The 16961-nt window shown below is 34.1% G+C and overlaps 1 protein-coding gene across 2 annotated transcripts in view; it reads left to right on the top strand.

Annotated features, from left to right (window-relative positions):
- Window positions 1–16961, top strand: part of SGCZ (sarcoglycan zeta) — a 397649-nt gene that overhangs the window by 370018 nt on the left and 10670 nt on the right. For both annotated transcript variants that reach the window (XM_079307199.1, XM_079307200.1), the window contains one exon: window positions 11380–11503. In XM_079307199.1, the coding sequence (XP_079163325.1) occupies window positions 11380–11503 (124 nt within the window). The remainder of the gene's footprint in view (window positions 1–11379; window positions 11504–16961) is intronic.

The raw sequence follows: 16961 nt of genomic DNA, 5'->3' as shown, positions 1-16961 counted from the left end.
AATATAGAATTTGACTCAATTCTACTATGATTTTTGAACATTATAGAACTATTTCTTTGCCTGCCCAGAAGTGTTTCTGACTAATTGTTACAGAAAAGCATAGTAAAATGCTTAGCCTTACTTTTGCAAAGGCATTTAGGAACAGAAATCATTTGCAGGAAGCAGTCCATGTGGACAAGTTTGACTATTGTATACAGAGTGTGTGAAGTAAATGATTATGTTTGATTATTTATACTAAACATTTTAAAGTAATGTATAGCTTTAGGTTCTTCCAGAGGATTCCATTTGCTGGATTTATATTTTCAAAATCTTTGTCCCTTTCCTGACCCCTCTGAGTCCTTTGTGGAAAATAATTGTAAAGGCATATATTAGTGACAATAACCAAGGTGCTATGAGCTCTAATCAGAGAAAGTTCAGCATAAATCAAAGAAGAAACATAACATGCTTTTCTTTTTGCAGGGGACCAATAATTTGGGTAAGAGACTGGAACTTGCCCCACTTAAAAAAATGTGGAAACACTGCTTTCTCTACTTCTTTCTGATAATTAAATAATATTAACAGACTTAAAATGTATGGTAAAACAGATAATCCTGTATCTCCAGGATTAATTTAAATAAGATTGAAATCACCTCACATTGCTTCTGAAATTCACACGTGAGACATTCACCCTTCCAGTCTTTTGTCTTTATTCATTGCCATGATTCCTATTGTTGCTTAATGTTTTCAACTCCATTGTTACCTCAGTTAATTTTTCCAAGATGGATTTAGATTAGCAAGCATTTGACATTCAACTTTCTGCCCTCTCATTAATAATAATTTTAACCCATACCTTTTATTAAAAAAATTGAAGAAACAGACAGACTTGGAGTTGGGCAAAGTAAGCTTAGCTTCTTTTAAGTGGTTCATTCTTAATATATTCAGTCTATATTAAGTTCTGCAAGTTTTTGTACACATGTGCTATTATAGTTGGATTTCATCATATTCTTTTTTAAAATTCTCAAGTCAATTTTGTAATTTTAAAATGATGACAATTACTATTAGGACATTTCAGTGGGCTGGTCTGGGTTCTATTACTTTTTAATATTTTAGAATAAACTTACCCAAATTGTCCAATAATCCCAAAATCACCTAGAGTATTTTTCCAAGTGCTGCATCCCTGTGTCTTTGGATGGATAAACTTAATGGCAAGTAATGGGAGAGTAGAAAGTTTGCTGAATTAACATTATTCATTTTTTTCAGTGGACACTCTTGGATGCAATTTGACAGCAAATCACAGTGCATAAATGTAAATATATTAGGCTATGAGAATTATTGTAGACAGGGCTGAAAGATAATAGAATATACATTAGATCATTAATTCAAGTATAAATCACCCCATATTTTTCTTGTTGGAATATATATTTGTGGTCAATTAATAAATCTCAGGACATTTTGTTTCCTTTTTCTCCAAAATAAAATATGCTCATAGCTTTGTATATGTGAAATTATTGACTACTGAATACTTTAAAACTGGAGTAATGGCCACCTTTATTACTCTGAATAAAGCATAACTAGAAAATTTGGTCTAAGAATTTCATACCCACAAAGATCATAGTATTTCATGGGATTTTAGGAAGAAAAAAAAAAGATAAAGTCAGATTCACATTAGCTGCACATATCTAAACCTTGCCTCAAACACTCTTAGTTCTGTAGTCAGATTTTGAGGTCTTCATACAGAGAAGCTCCCCTAATATTTATTACTAAAAATGTGTTGTGTAAAAGTAAACTTTAATTGAGTACTTATATAATTCATTCTTATGTGTCCAACCATTTTGGTCACATCTTTCTCCTTTCTTGCAATTTCAAATAATGCTGAAAAGGGTTTGCTTGCAGACAGTGCAATACACAATCATTTGTGAAAGCTTTTGTGTCCAATCCCAAAAACTAATTAAAGATGACTTTCATTAGTTGGGATAAGTAGAATAAAAGTATCATGCATTAGAATCAGAAAAATGAATTATATCATAATAATTTAATCTTCCTGTTTCTCTCGCTCCTGTTTCTCACAGGAACACATTAAGGAAAACTAAACTGTCAATATATTCCCCAAATACTGGTTTTAGGCCAATAGTGCATTAAAATATGGTGCACTAGTAGGCAATATCCATGCACAAAATAGAGAGACATTAGTTAAATGCAGATAACTTTGCCCTGTATAACATCTTTAATAGGGGATGAATTAATTTGTTGTTGTCCTCAGGAGATAACTGCAAGATCAAATTTAAAAGTTTTTTTTTTCTCTTCAGTGTCATGCCTTGCACACTACTATCAGTTAATCTTGCAAGCTAATGCTGGGAATAATGAGATGAAAATTGATCAAGTGGAAAGGAACCATGCAAGATAGTTGGATTCTACTTTATCTCTAATAAGAATTAAAAATAGTCCTATCTTGCACAGGAGGTCTGGTTCACTCGGAGCTGTCTAAAGGTTTGTAAGAGGCACCTTTTGTGACATTTAAGGAGTGGTTTACTAATAGGTCAAAGTATATATCTTGTAAAAGCCTGGAGCCAGAGATCACATCAGAAATTTTGACCTTAACTTGTTGGTCATCTGGGCAGGTTGAGAGTGACAAAATCACCATGACTGTTCATCTATTTTTAGCCAGAAATCCAATAACCTCATCAAAAGGTAGAAAATGCAGCAGAGTAAAAAAACCTGTCTCTCTTCCTAGGCTCTTTTAATAATGTCATATTTTAGTTACTTTCAGTACCCTTTTTTCAGTAAAATAGAAATAACTACCATTTTTGTTTTCATAATTTATGTTAGTTATTTCATTGTTTGGTTATGTATAATGACAGAAATTTGTTTGTTTAGTCTTATCACTAGCTGTTGGAAATATACTTTTTTAACATACATGTCCATACAAAAACAGGTATGGGTATACTAAAATTTGAAAAATTTCCAAAAGTTAAGGTTCTGTTTTTAAATAAAAATGTGCTCTTCTCTTTTAAAATATACATTATTTATTTACTTACTTATTTATTTATTTATAAAATTTTAAAAATATTGAAGTAATGAAGAAGAAAGACACTAATGAATGGTGGTTATTGCTATGTAGACAGGACAGCTGGGTATGGCTCTTAAACTGAAAGAATAATTTGCTTTAGTGTTTAGTGACGATGATTATATTTGACATTGGAAAGGGAAAATGCTTTAGCAGGAACCAAGATACAAAGGATAGGAATTTAACTTTCACAAGAGAGAGAAAAATTAATTTAGGATGCTGGAGCCTCCTTTTCTCCAGGCTGAACTTCTCCAGCTCCCTCAGATACTCCTGTGTCTTACACTGCAGATCCTCACCCAGCACCTCAATGTCTTCTCACAGTGAGGGGCTTGTACTCTCAGAATTCAAACTGCAGCCTCCCCAGTGCTCATCCCAGGGGGACAATCCCTGTCCTGTCCTGTTGGCCACACTGTTGCTGATACAGGCCAGGATGCCACTGGCCGTCTTGGCCTCCTGGCTTATGCTCAGCTGCTGTCACCAGCACCCCCAGGTCCTTTCCTGCTGGGCTGATGATTATGTTTGCTTTATGATTATGCCATGTCACAGATGGGCTCCAAGTGCAGCTGTCCCAGCCTGCACAGGGTTGTGAGGGTAAATATATTATCCTGTCAACCTCATCTGAAAACCCATATAAAGCTTGTAGGAGAAAACATTTCCACAGTGCTGAGTTAACGAAAGTCATGGCAACTTTATTCTGCAATTATTGTGAAGGCACCTGAGGATCTTTGTTTGCATGAAGCTCGGTCTTGTCCAACAGCTGGCATGAGCTCAGAGTTCCAGAGGGAGATGTTCAAGGTTTCAGTAGGTGCCCTCCTGTGTGCCCTTGGCTGCTTCAAGGCCTGTTTTCACTGTGGTTCTTTCACACTGCTTTCAGATCCAAGCTGCTGCTTAATTAATTCTAATTTCACATAGGTCCAGCCTAGGACTAGACTCAACACAATTTGTTCAAGCTTTTCATTTTCACAGATACTGTGGGTAGAAGTGTTTCACTGTCTTTTTAAATGGAAGTTGAGAAACAGTCCTCCAAGCCCAGGAGATATCAGAGATATCAGAACTCATTTCTGACATGTTTGGACTATAAATACAGTCTTGTTTCACCATACCACCATGCCTGCATTTTGCTGTGGTTTTTCTGATGAAACATGATTTGATATACTACTTATATTCCATGAAAATTATACTATATGTCATTAAATAATGCTGTAACATACACAATATTTTAATTTCATGTCTTTCTTTTGATTCTAAGTGAACATGCTTACTAATGCATTGCTAAAAAGGACTACTAATATATTTTGTTTTCCATTTGAGCAATATTTAGTTTGTTTAGTCTTTCCTTATACTAAATTTCTCCACAGGTATTTTTTCCTCACTCCAGCTGTTCCTTTCTCCTTTCAGGGAGTATCTCGATTTTCAGCTATGCTATTTAACCACTTTCACAAGAAAATAAGGCTTTTTTTAATTTGCTGTGTGGCTGTCTATTGTCTCCTCTCATGTCCCTGATAGTTTGTGAGGGATCTGGAGCTCATACAGACTGAATATAAGAACAAGCAGGCTCAGAAGTTACAGGGAGTACATGAGTTTATGAAACTATTAGTTCTGCAGTTCACCAAACAGCTCCTGTTGTTTATATATATAATTATACAGAGAACTTGAAAGACAGCTTTTAACCAGAGAGAAGAAAGAATGGTTTTACATGCCTTATCCTCCAATTCACATTTTATCATTTGTTGTATCTCAAGATGGAATTCACTGCCAAAAGAATTTAAAAAGCTATTTGACTTCTTCACCATCTATTTAACTCAATTTTGTATTGCAGAAAGTGAATATATCTCTCTAGTTTTTTTGGACATGGCAGTTGTCCCAAAAAAGTGAATGAAAGTAAACTCACCAAAAATTTTCTGATTTTTTTTTTTTTTTTTTTTTTTTTTTTTGGTTTTTTTTTTTTTTTTATTTTCTTCTTGGAATGTTTGAATACAATCCAAATATGGGCCATTGGAAAGTATATTCCAAGGTCTCTGCTATACTTAATCTGCAGAGTTTGAAGTTGAACCTGTCAAAGGATTTTCAGCAGAATACTTTCTATGAGATGTAGTTTTCTAAAAATGTGGATCAAGCCATGGCACAGTTTGCCTCAGCTAAAATATAACTTTATATCAGCTTAACACCCCTCAAAGAAACAATATCAAGGATATCTAGATAATTACAGGTGGTCTGGACTGGTACTTCCTAATCACAGAAAGCCAATGATTTTCCTGAGACTTTTCAGACGCCTCCAGGCACTTTATCTTCAGATCTAACTCTTGACAAGCACTTGAGCATTTTCTGTGGGCATATTGCTTCAATCTCTTTCTGAAAGAATAGATTTCTATTTTAAGGAAATATATTCTGTAAGACAACTCAGGTAATGGAGCTATTTCTGTAAAGAAGATAAACTTCATGTAAGAATGTTTAGCAGAAAGGCTGGGCATGTGTAGAATGGGATTCAAGCCAGAATAAAAATAAGGAAGATAATGCAAAGGGAAACATTTAGGGTAAAATGGGGTAGATCTAAGTTATCAGGACTATGACAAATACTTTTCCCATACTTTTCCTTAATCAGCTCTGTTGGATTGTCTCATACCGATAACTTCTTCTCACAGCCTGGAAGTTTCATGCATGTTTAATATTTTTCTAAGAAACAAAGCTCATGTTCTAAACCTTACATTGCTATTAATTTTCTTGATTTTCAAAGCTTTTCAGTTTAGTTGACTTATACTTGCATGATTTTTTAGTATCTGAGATTCCACTTTAGTTTTTTGATTCATTTTGTTCTTATTATAACTTCTGTTTTTGAGAGCTTCCTTGTCTTTACCTATTCTGGCTATGCCTTCACCCATGCTAAAAAACAATCATGCATTAAGTTCTCTTTAACCTTCCTCATATCACCTGCTTCTTTAGTCAAGTTCTTGCATTAAATATTTGCTGTTTCCAGCCTTTCTCATTTTTCCTTGATGCTTCTTTACTCTTTCTATTCCTTTGACAACACTTCTGAAAAACTCCCCAATGACCTTTTTTGTCCGTTTTATTCCTCTTCAGTAATATATTTCTTTTATTTATATATTCTCAGAAGAGATTCTTTATTTCCCTATGTGGTAAATTGTTTTTTCTGATTTATCATCTGAGCCAAATAACATTAAAGTATTCAGTGGTTTCAAGTGTTGCTATGAAAATGCAGATCTATTGGATTTAAATCAATGGCATGTACAGGGCAATTAGAACTCATCTTTGAGCCCAGTGAATTTCAAGATTCAAGATTTCAAGAATTTTAGAAGTTATAATAAGAGCATGCTGACACATGCCAAAGTCAGTGACATGCAGAGCATGGACATAACATGAAATGCTGTACTGAATGCCATTCTACCATTTTGATTTAAGTTGTGAAGGTTTCCTCTTTGTTTAATTTTATCACCCATGAGTTGCACAATTGGGAATTGGGAGGAAAAAAGGTTAATATTTATTGGTTCAGGCCAATGCTGTTTTCAAAAAACTCATATCTAGCTCTCTATTACTTAAGAGTTGTGTGTTTTGTCAAAAAAAACCATAAGATAAATCATGCCCAAGATTAGTTTCCCATGAACATATGATAATTTTACTTCTTAATAAAGAAAAGCTGATGATCAGTAAACAATATTAAGAATGTTGAGGCCTCCAAATATACCACTGCTTTTTACAATAATAATAATAATAAAAACATAATTTTGAAAATATAAGCAATTTGTTAAAAGCATCCCAATGCAACAACCTTGAAAAAGTATTAGTATTCTGGCAATGATTCATGTGCATCTTGAAGAGGTGCATATTTTGATACATGTAAATGTTTCAAAATATTTTAGTCACTTTTATATATATATGGTAAAATGTGCATGTATAACCTTGTAAATAGTATAAGTAATAAGGTTGGAATGGTTGAAAAATAATTTTATTTTCATATCATTCCCACTGTAATTTTAAACATAGCTATTCACTGTTTGAAGAGTTACAATATCTTAATATAGAGTTTTAAATATTTTTTGTTACCACGAGCATAATAGTTGCCAGGTATTCTTTATGTTACAACCTGACTTCCAAGGAATGGACTGAATGGAAAGCCTAATCTTATCTATCACCATCAGTTCTCATTGGCCTCCTTTAAGGACTCTAGGTCTCACTGGTGGACACTTGAAATCACTTTAGCCTCAGGACAGCCAACTGTTCATAATAATAAAAATTGAAAGAATGTGTATTTTATATTGTTGGAGGTTTCTGGAAAACACTTTCAAAATTATTTTGAAAAAATTCTCAATTCTAAGTTGGAACAAAATTCTTCCACTCATGGGAGATGAAGATCCTGCATTCTCTGAGATTTTTGGGGTTGAGGGCACTTGTTTACAATAAAGCAGTAGGAAGAGGAATAGAGAGAGATTTGGCACATCTATTTGCCTTCCTTCTCCTCTTTGTGTGTCATACCCATACACAGCACAGTCTGCCAATACTCTTGACCTACGGGTAGCAAGATCAGTGGCACAATTATTTAATCTATGAAAATCTATAAAAGGCTTACCAAGTAAATGTGTAGAGTTTCCATTGGTTTTATATTTGCAAAACATTTTTTTTCCTAGCAGGGTTCCTATGCTCACTGAAAAAAACCCCACAATATGTGTTGGCAAGACTATAATGTAAAAAAGTCAAATACTGGGAAGTCTTGATTTCTTGACCCCAAATATAAAGATGTCAATAAAGGGGAAACATATACCTGTTTTAAATGTGAGATCTCTTGTTGACATATTTTTAATTCATTGTTTTGGATAGCAATTCTAAATTGGTAGAGGTTTATATCAGTTTTACTAAGTAGCATGGGTTGGATATAGGGCTTAAATAGACACAAAGCAAATAAATTATTTGCTTTTACACAGGGGAATATGCTATTTCCTTCTATTTTAAGAAATACTTTCCACTAGCCAACAGAAAAAAATTAACATAGATAAATTATATCCCACGTGAGTATGAGGGATATGCCGGAGGTAAATATAAAATATTGCTTAAAACCCAAAAGGAAACCTTTTATTTTGCTTCATATTTTAATTTGTTTTTCTCCAATACAATCTAGGTCAGCTTGTAAACAGAAAATACAAAATGAAGAAAAAATGTTTCTGCATTTCTGATGAGAAATATTTTAATACCTTCAAAGGAACATATTCAAGATATTTTAAAAGTTTACCTTTTCTAGCAGTCATTCTTTCATTATTCCAGCTCAAATTTATATGGCTTTGATCTTATGAAATTAATCTTTTTTTTTTTTTCATAAATTAACCACTGATAATTAAAAAGAAAAAAGTCCTTCTCTGCTTTGGATAGATCATCTTGCTTCATCACATTTAGCAAATTGACCAATTATTTAAAAACTCTTTTAAAGCCTTTTTGTCTTTCCTACAGTTTTGCAATTTCTGTCTAATAATAGCAGTGGTTACCTTCTCCATCAGAGTAGTTTGTTTTATAGGAAAGAAAAATTAATTCTGTGAATAGGAGCCACTCATAGATGTAAATGCCACTGTGACGGACCATCAGTAAATCTGAAAGGAAAGCAAATTCTCCATATGCTATTATAATAATACATTCTTCCTTGGAGGGATGATCATTACAATATAGAGTGTTATAATGAGTTTATAGTAGAGATTAAATGTATCAGAAATATGGCAAAGAAAAATTATTATAAAGAAGCTGTATATAAAATCTAATTTATCTCAAAACATTGAGGAAATAATCTATGTGTATAGACTTTTGCATTTGCAGTAGCATGCTACAGTTTCTTTTCAGACCAGATCAGTCAAAAAATAACAATAAGAAAAGTAAATTAGAACTGTAAAACAGATTTAGGCATTCATTCTTACTAATAAATGGGTGGTGTTTTAAAACTTGCCCTGATAATCATCAGTCATTCCTTGACATTTACCACATTATTTGATTACCAAAGATTGCTAGGAATTTCTATTGTCTAAAAAATTTATTCTCCACGGTGTGGAGAAGGCTGATATTATAAACTTCTCAAGTTGAGAAATTAATTTCCCAAGTATCTTCTTTTGTAACAAACATAAAGTTATTTATGCTAATGGACTTCATGAAAAACTGTTATGAAACTAGACTAAACAACTCTAAGCTATATACTGTAAAAAGTTGCTTTATTTATCAAAGAAAACCACAGTTTCTTGTTGGATACTCCTAAACAGGTTTTAATTGTCCCCCTGCTGAAAAGTTTTAATTAGATCTGAGGGATTTGAATGTTATGAAACCAGAAATATTTGTAACTTGGCTAAGACATGTGAATTCAATGCAATAAATGTAGTTAAGAACACTTTTGTCTTTATTATTATGAAATGGCAACTGAAACCACAGAGAAATGTTACTATTCCTGTAAAGTAGGTTATAAATCACAGTGATAAGCTGCTGAAAAATATGTAATGAAAGAATAAAATCATTTAACATTTATACCATTCATTTCCCTTTTAAGTTCAAGGTAAAACCTCATAAAGGCAATGGAGTACTCTCAGGAACCTAATTTTTAAACTTTATCCTTTACATCATTTATAAAATATTTTGGAAGTTCTTTTTCTGCTGTTCTGTAGCCATCAGAAGTTCACAACCACCACCTGAGAAGTACTTGTGTATGTCATTAAGTAATTAATGATATTTAGATTCTTCCTCAATACAAAGAACTGAGGAACCTTCTATCAACTTCTCCCTACAAAGCATAAAAAAAAAAGAAAAAAAAAAGGGCCTAGGAGTAGCAGAGAGATATTTTTCTGTTGCTCTTATCTATATGCATCCCATGTATTTCTTTATTTATTTTTTTTAATATATCAGTTTCTACAAATTCTGTTTTTCTCTATGTGGACATCTGCTTTTAATAGCTTCATTTTGTTTGTTGAATAAATCCTTTCCCTTTGCCTTTCTCTTTCCTTTCCTTTTCCTATTGAGTGTCAGTGACATGCAACAAACACAAATTTTTCACAGACACCATCTCAGTGACTTTCTTTGCATGCAAATGTGGCACTTTTATTTAACAAATGGTAATCCAGTACTGTTTTCTGTACTTAAAAAATGCAATAGTTGAAATACTTTGAAATTCTCTTGTTCCATTGCTTGAAAGACTTCATCTGGCTCTTCTGCACCAAATTTTCTGTCAAACAACTCTCTCCACTATACATCTAGTACCTCATTATATTTTGGATAGCTATGACACTGACACTTTGCTGAAGCAAGAAATATAGTGTTTTCTTCAAGCTACTTGGTCTAGACATTTTTATCATTAGCATATTTCATCTTACAAAAAAACTTTGTTCAGGTAAAGTGAAATTGTGTCCTGCCTATATTACTATATTATTAAGTTATAAATAGATTAAAAATTGTCTCCCTCCCATAGAGTGCTATGCAATAAGTTTGCAACTGAACACAATCAGAATTGGAATTATTGTTTCCTAGTTCAATACAGTTTTCATCCTGTCATTTTACCTATTCAGCATGTGAGCATGTCTTCTACAAAATCTTTGCATTAGTACTTCCCTTTCAAGAGAAATCTCTACAATATTATGAGAAAGCACAGCTAAGAAAGTGTCATAGTTCTGCATCAAGGATGATGGAGGATCTTGAGCATAGGGAAGGGAGAAGCAGAAAGACTGACAGTAGAACAAGAATTGCACTGAGTAAAGATACCAAGAAGCAGTGATGTGGTTCTTAAACCTACTATAACAGGGTTATATGAGCACAATATTTTGCAGAACAGAAAAAACATGTAACACCCTGCAAATGATAGCAAAATAAGATATTTTCTTTCGCTGTCTTCATACATGAAGCTGCTAAACATACCTAAAACATGAATGCGTCTCTCAAAGCAAAGTAATTTTAACCAGTTTCACATAATTTAAAACATTTAAAGATTTTGTTTTCTCTTTATGTCATTAAACATTTATCAGTCACTAAGAAGGTTTTAGTATTAAACTGTCATTACAGAAGCATTAACAGAGATGTGCAGATTATTAAGTATCAATATTTCAGTATTAGTACAGTTGGATGCATTAAGTGCTAGTGCCAGAAAACATCACTAGGCAGATAAGTTTACATCAGTATATTTTTAAATGCTTCACTTTTTTTCTATGTCTGTATCATAAAAGGAAGTCTTAGAATCACACACATAATCTGTTTTTCCTTTGTTACCTTTCAAAATATGTTAATATCTACTTGCATTGTGGATTTTGAGGCTGGGAAGTTTTTGGTGGTTCAATTCAGTGCATTTTTTCTCAGTGATTGTTTTTGTCTTTCAGACTTGAATCTCCTACTAGATCTTTGGTGATGGAAGCACCCAGGGGAGTGCAGGTCAATGCAGCTGCAGGAGATTTAAAGGCTACTTGTAGGAAAGAACTGCACTTACAGTCCACAGAAGGGGAGGTAAGTTCAGCCAGCAGAGAAATGTCCTACAGCTCTGCCCAGCATAGCACAGACAGTGTGAGGAGGATTTATTCAGCAGCAAGGTAAAAAACCCAAGAAGTGTTCAGCATTTGCCTTGGTTAAAGTAATTTTGGGTTAGCTTGTTCAATTATTGATACTTATTTCCTTTTTTACAAATATTTGAATCCCTAAGTTTCATTCACACTGAAAATAAACTTGGTTAAATTAATACAGATCAGATTTAGTTGTAAATTAAGATTCAAAGGAAAAGCTTCCATGGAACAGAGTTGTTTAAGTGATGCTGGTAAAAGCATAATTTGTATTAATCTGTCAAAATAAGACAGAGAAGTTTGGATTAATTTGGATTAATGCATCATTAAATCATGATTAAGAGGCTTAACAAATTTGCTCTACCTGTGATTTAACTCTTTAATCTTTTGCTATCTCTGTAAGAGAGACAGAGTATTCCCATCATATTTTCTCTCCTGTTTCATTAGTGTCTAGTTTCAGAGAGCAGTGATTAGTGATTGACATGAAAAGATTTTGGTAAAAATTCTTCACGTGTAAACCTGTGTGAACTCATGATGAATATTTGAAATTGTATCACTTGTTGGGATGGCAATCGATGTTTTGCATGAAGGATTGCTGAAATGGGAGTCCTTTCTTCTTCAGATTGTAAATGATACATAAAAAAAAAAAAAAAAAAAGCAGCAAAAAAACTTGTTGAAGGCTATCAAGAAATCTCAGACTTCTGTTAGGCACTTTGGAGGAGTTGATAGATTTTCAAATTGTTCTCAGAGGGGCTTGCTACACTACAGTATTTTTGGAAATCCATAATGTAAAAATCTCATTGTGAATGGAGCCCTTTAGAAATTTTTTTGCCTTTTATGTTTGTACTTTGTATTGTCTACCAAATGTTTCCAGATATTTTACATAAAATCCAACATAAGCAAAACCAAGCAAAACCAACATTTGTATCTGTGACAGGTAGACCCCTGGAATGCACACTCTGCATTGCAATGAAGACAGGAACATTTTGTTCAATATACTGCATCACAGGCCTGTTTTAATAGCATTTTTTAATTGATGCAAGTATCTGTCCAGCGTAATTAAATCACTATATTTTCCTAATTCAGAGTCTCAAATATTTATATACCACATATCCCACCTTATTTTTGAGTTTCTCCAAAACCAGATCTTCTCCCAGTTTTTACTTACCACCTCTCTTACTGTTTCCTAACATTACTCTGATAGAAGTAAAAAATATAATCCTCTTTTAATAGTAAATATTGTCCTGTCTCACCATTGTCTTTTCTGTGGGCATTCTTGAGTCAAGATTTTCCTGTAACCTTTTTTTCCCTTCATAAATCCCTACCTGGCTGAATCTATTGTGTTTCCTAAATTTATTAACATATAGTTTATAAATAGGATGTATTTCTTAGATCTTTTCCTTCATGATATTGCCGGAGGGTAAAGGTAAAATTTAAATTAAAGTTTAAAAAAAAGGAAGCCAATAGAAAGACTGTTACCTTTCCTTAGTCTTCCATTATTATTTAAACAATGCTTGTTTCTATATTGTCTTTGTTTTGTATTATACACCGCTTCATACAAATATTTTATCTGTGGATCCATCAGGTTTTTTTCTCCATATCAACACTGTGATTTAATTGCATGACTTCTCATTTTTCTTAAGTGTTTACTATACCTTGCTGGAAAGGTAGTTTTGGAAATAATGTCCTATGACCTCAGTAGGACTTTGACAATGGGAACTCAAGAAAAGATATAATGCCTATATTATGTATTATTCAGAACTAGAACTCAATTTGGTATTAAACATTTTGTAGTAAAAAATGCCAGTGAAAAGCTAATGTTTTTGAACTTCTTATTAAAAATCAGTATTTTCTCTACAAGACTTTGCACATCTATGATTTCCTACACAGAAGTTAGATTGAAAATTATCAGAAAACAAATTACCAACCTTTCTCCACTCTTTCCTAATGAACTGTTTAATAAATATACATCTGGCAAAGTTCAAAATCTTGAATGCTTGCAATTTCAGTAAGATCTTGAACTGTAGATTAAATCCACAGAGAAATTCTATCCAGGGATCTGACCAAGGCCTTTAGAGTCCACTGTTTAATCTCTCCTCTGGAGAGGGTTAGAGAAAAATGCAGAAACACTTTGGAAGGTATAGGACAGGCACCACAGCATTATTTGCTGTCCAAAGTTACAGGGAATTACAGCCTAGTGTGAGGAGCCAGGGTAAACATCCAATGGATTAAATATCTACACAACAAAATATTGATTGCTTTTCCTGCTTACAGCCCCACAGATAAACCACAGATTAGCAGACAATTAAAAAAATTATTAAAGTTTTTATCATTATTCATTTTTAAGAAAACACATTCTAAAATGACAAAATATCTGTATTAAAAATAATCTTCATTTTAGCCTAAGAATTGAATGCATTATCAGTCAAGTTTCCTCCATAAATAAATTAGTGTTATCTTAGTGAATTGATCTGTGAACCATTTTTATGATAAGACAATTTGTACTAGAAAGACATGCAAGGGGTTTTTATATTATTTTTATTCTAGTTAACTAAATTTAATTTTTTAATGTTTGAAAGTTTTTTCAAAAATTCATCAGATTTTTGTGAACTGGTATTTTCTTTCTCTAGCAAAGTTATTGCCCTATTATGACAGAAAATGGCTACGTGGTACCTTGAATCAACTAGGTATAGCCATGTTACAGAGCATTATGCATTTACTGACTATGAAAGATAGTCAAAAATATGATAGATAGATTTTCCTTTAATTTAAGAATAAATTCAGATTAGTTTTCAGAACATAAATATGTTTATGAAATACTTCTTCTCTAGCTTTATTTCTATGCAGTATAATCTTTAGCCTCCCACATCACAAACTGAATGCCTCTGTAAGCATCCTGAATTCTGCTGTTCAATACATTTTCTTTTTATTTATTGCAGTATTATAATAATCCTTTTAGTCTTATTATACATTATAATGTGTGATCCCAGACTGAATACTGGGGGCTGTAATTTAGATTCAGATTCTGCTGCCCTTTCTAAAGCTCTTGAGCTGCACCGTTGTGAGTTGAGGAATCAGCAGAATCCTTTGATTCAATTATAACTTGGCATTTAATTGTGAACTATGTATTATTCCATAAATAAACCATAACCAATGGTTTAAAGCAGTAGTAATTTACATGGAGCATGAAATGTGAAGTTCCAGGCTACAGCTGAATCCACTGGTTCACATAAGAAGAAAAAGGATCATTTCTTGTCTGGAAACTTGGCACAATAACTGCTAGTTCAGTACTGCTTTTTAACACTGAAGGGTAATGCAAAAGTACAAATCAATTTTGAATTCTATAGATACTTGATTTTATTAGACATAAAAATGTTCAAATTGAACCTGAAACACATAATTGTATAAAGATAGCAAGCTGAAGCATCTATTTGATGGTGTCCACTCTTTGGCCTAACAACTAAGTGTGATAGATTTGACCATCCAGAATCACAGAACTGGTCAGGTTGGAAGAGGATCACAATAGGTCATCTGGTCCCACTTTCCTGCTCAAGCAGTGTCATTCTAAAGCATAAGGCACAGGATTGTGTCCACACTGCTCCTGAATATCTCCAGTGAGGGAGAATCCACAACTTCTCTGGGCAATCTGTGCTGGTGTTCAGTCACCCACGTAGTAAAGTTCCTTCTCATATTTAGGTGGAACTTTCTGGGAAAGAGTTTCTGTCCATTGCCACCTGTTGCTTGGCACCACAAAGAAGAGCATGGACCCATTCTCTGAGATGCATTGTGCAGATACTTAGGGACATTGATGAGGTCCCCTCCCAGATGTCTGTTCTTGAGGCTGAACAGGCACAGCTCCCCCAGCCTTTCCTTGTGAGAGCTGCTCCAGACCCTTTCTCATCTTTGCTGCCCTGCACTGAACCTGCTCCAGGAGCTCCATGTCTCTCTTGTCCCGAGGAGCCCAAAACTGGACACAGCACTCCAGATGTGGCCCCAGCAGGGCTGAGCAGAGATCACCTCCCCCAGCCTGCTGGCAATGCCCTTCCCAGTGCACCCCAGGACACCACTGGCCCTCTCATCCACATGGGCACATGGCTGGCTCATGGCTGGCTGGCTCATGGATGGCTGGCTCATGGATGGCTGGCTCATGGATGGCTGGCTCATGGATGGCTGGCTCATGGACAGTTTGGGGTCCACCAGAGCCCCGAGGTCCTTCCCTGTAGAGTGCTGTCCAGCAGGTCAGTCCCCAGCCTGTGCTGGTGCAGGGGGTTATTCCTTCCCAGCTGCAGGACCCTGTGGTTGCATTTATGAATTTCAGGATGTTTCTCTCTGCTCTCTCCAGCCTGTTGGGACCCCTCTGAAGGGCTGCACAGCTCCCTGGGGCACTGACTGCTGCAGTCTCTGAAGAGAAGGCTGCTAAGTAGGCTCAGCTCTTAGGAAGCTTGAGCAGCTGCTATGTGTCTTTCCAAGGAGCTTCTATGTAAGTCAGGCTCTGTACTTTCATTGCATCATGTTGACTGTCAAAGAGGAAGTCAATAAAAGGAGAAAGATGTACAGAGGCTTCTCGTTTTTTACAAATGTATTCACATTAATCACCTTGTCTATGACCTTTTTTCCTATTTGCTTCTTTATGCCCTTGTATTTCCTGGTCAAATTACAATCACAGCATCATTTGTAGAGTATAATTTGTTGGTTTTGGCATAATGAGGCTGATCCCTCATTATGGTAAGGCTTATAGCTGTCACATTAAAAATGAGCAATACTCTTTAACAGACAAAGTTTACTCAAAATCAGTGTGGCAGACAAGAACCCAAATTTATATTTACATTTAATGAAGCACACAGACAATATTATTTTGTAGAGTCTAACAAATGCATATAGTACTAACATTTGATCTATAATCCTATCTAGTTCTAAATCCAAGAGATGCATTTAACACAGAGATTAATAATTAAGATTTATTAATATTTAATAAAACTGCAATGATCTTCACTTGTAAGCCCAAATAACAGTAGCATTTTAAAGCACTTGGTGGCATTTTTGTGGATGTTTTTTATGTTCTGAAACAGAAAATAAAAAAGGAAAGGACTTCTTAATTTAAGTAGATACACTGAAGTTAAATTACCTTGTTGTACACACTGCTTGCCATAGCTATGCAGGAATGGCTGATCAAAGACAAAAACATCATAGATTAGTTCAATTCAACCAAGTTATGTTTGTCTGAGATTAAATGTATGCAAAAAAATAAATGTTTGTATGCATTAATTGAATTAATAAAGAATAAGCAATGGCAGCCTCTGGAGCTCAAAGATCCACTCTTTATTCACTAAATATTATCAAGTACATGTATTGCATTTTGTTTTCAAAGCCATTTTCATGGTATTAAGCAGTTGACTTCTTACTGATGT

Source organism: Erithacus rubecula (genome assembly GCF_903797595.1).
Source record: "Erithacus rubecula genome assembly, chromosome: 5".
NCBI lineage: Eukaryota > Metazoa > Chordata > Aves > Passeriformes > Muscicapidae > Erithacus > Erithacus rubecula.
Note: the sequence above shows the minus strand (reverse complement) of the source record. Positions and strands in the feature narration are given on the sequence as shown.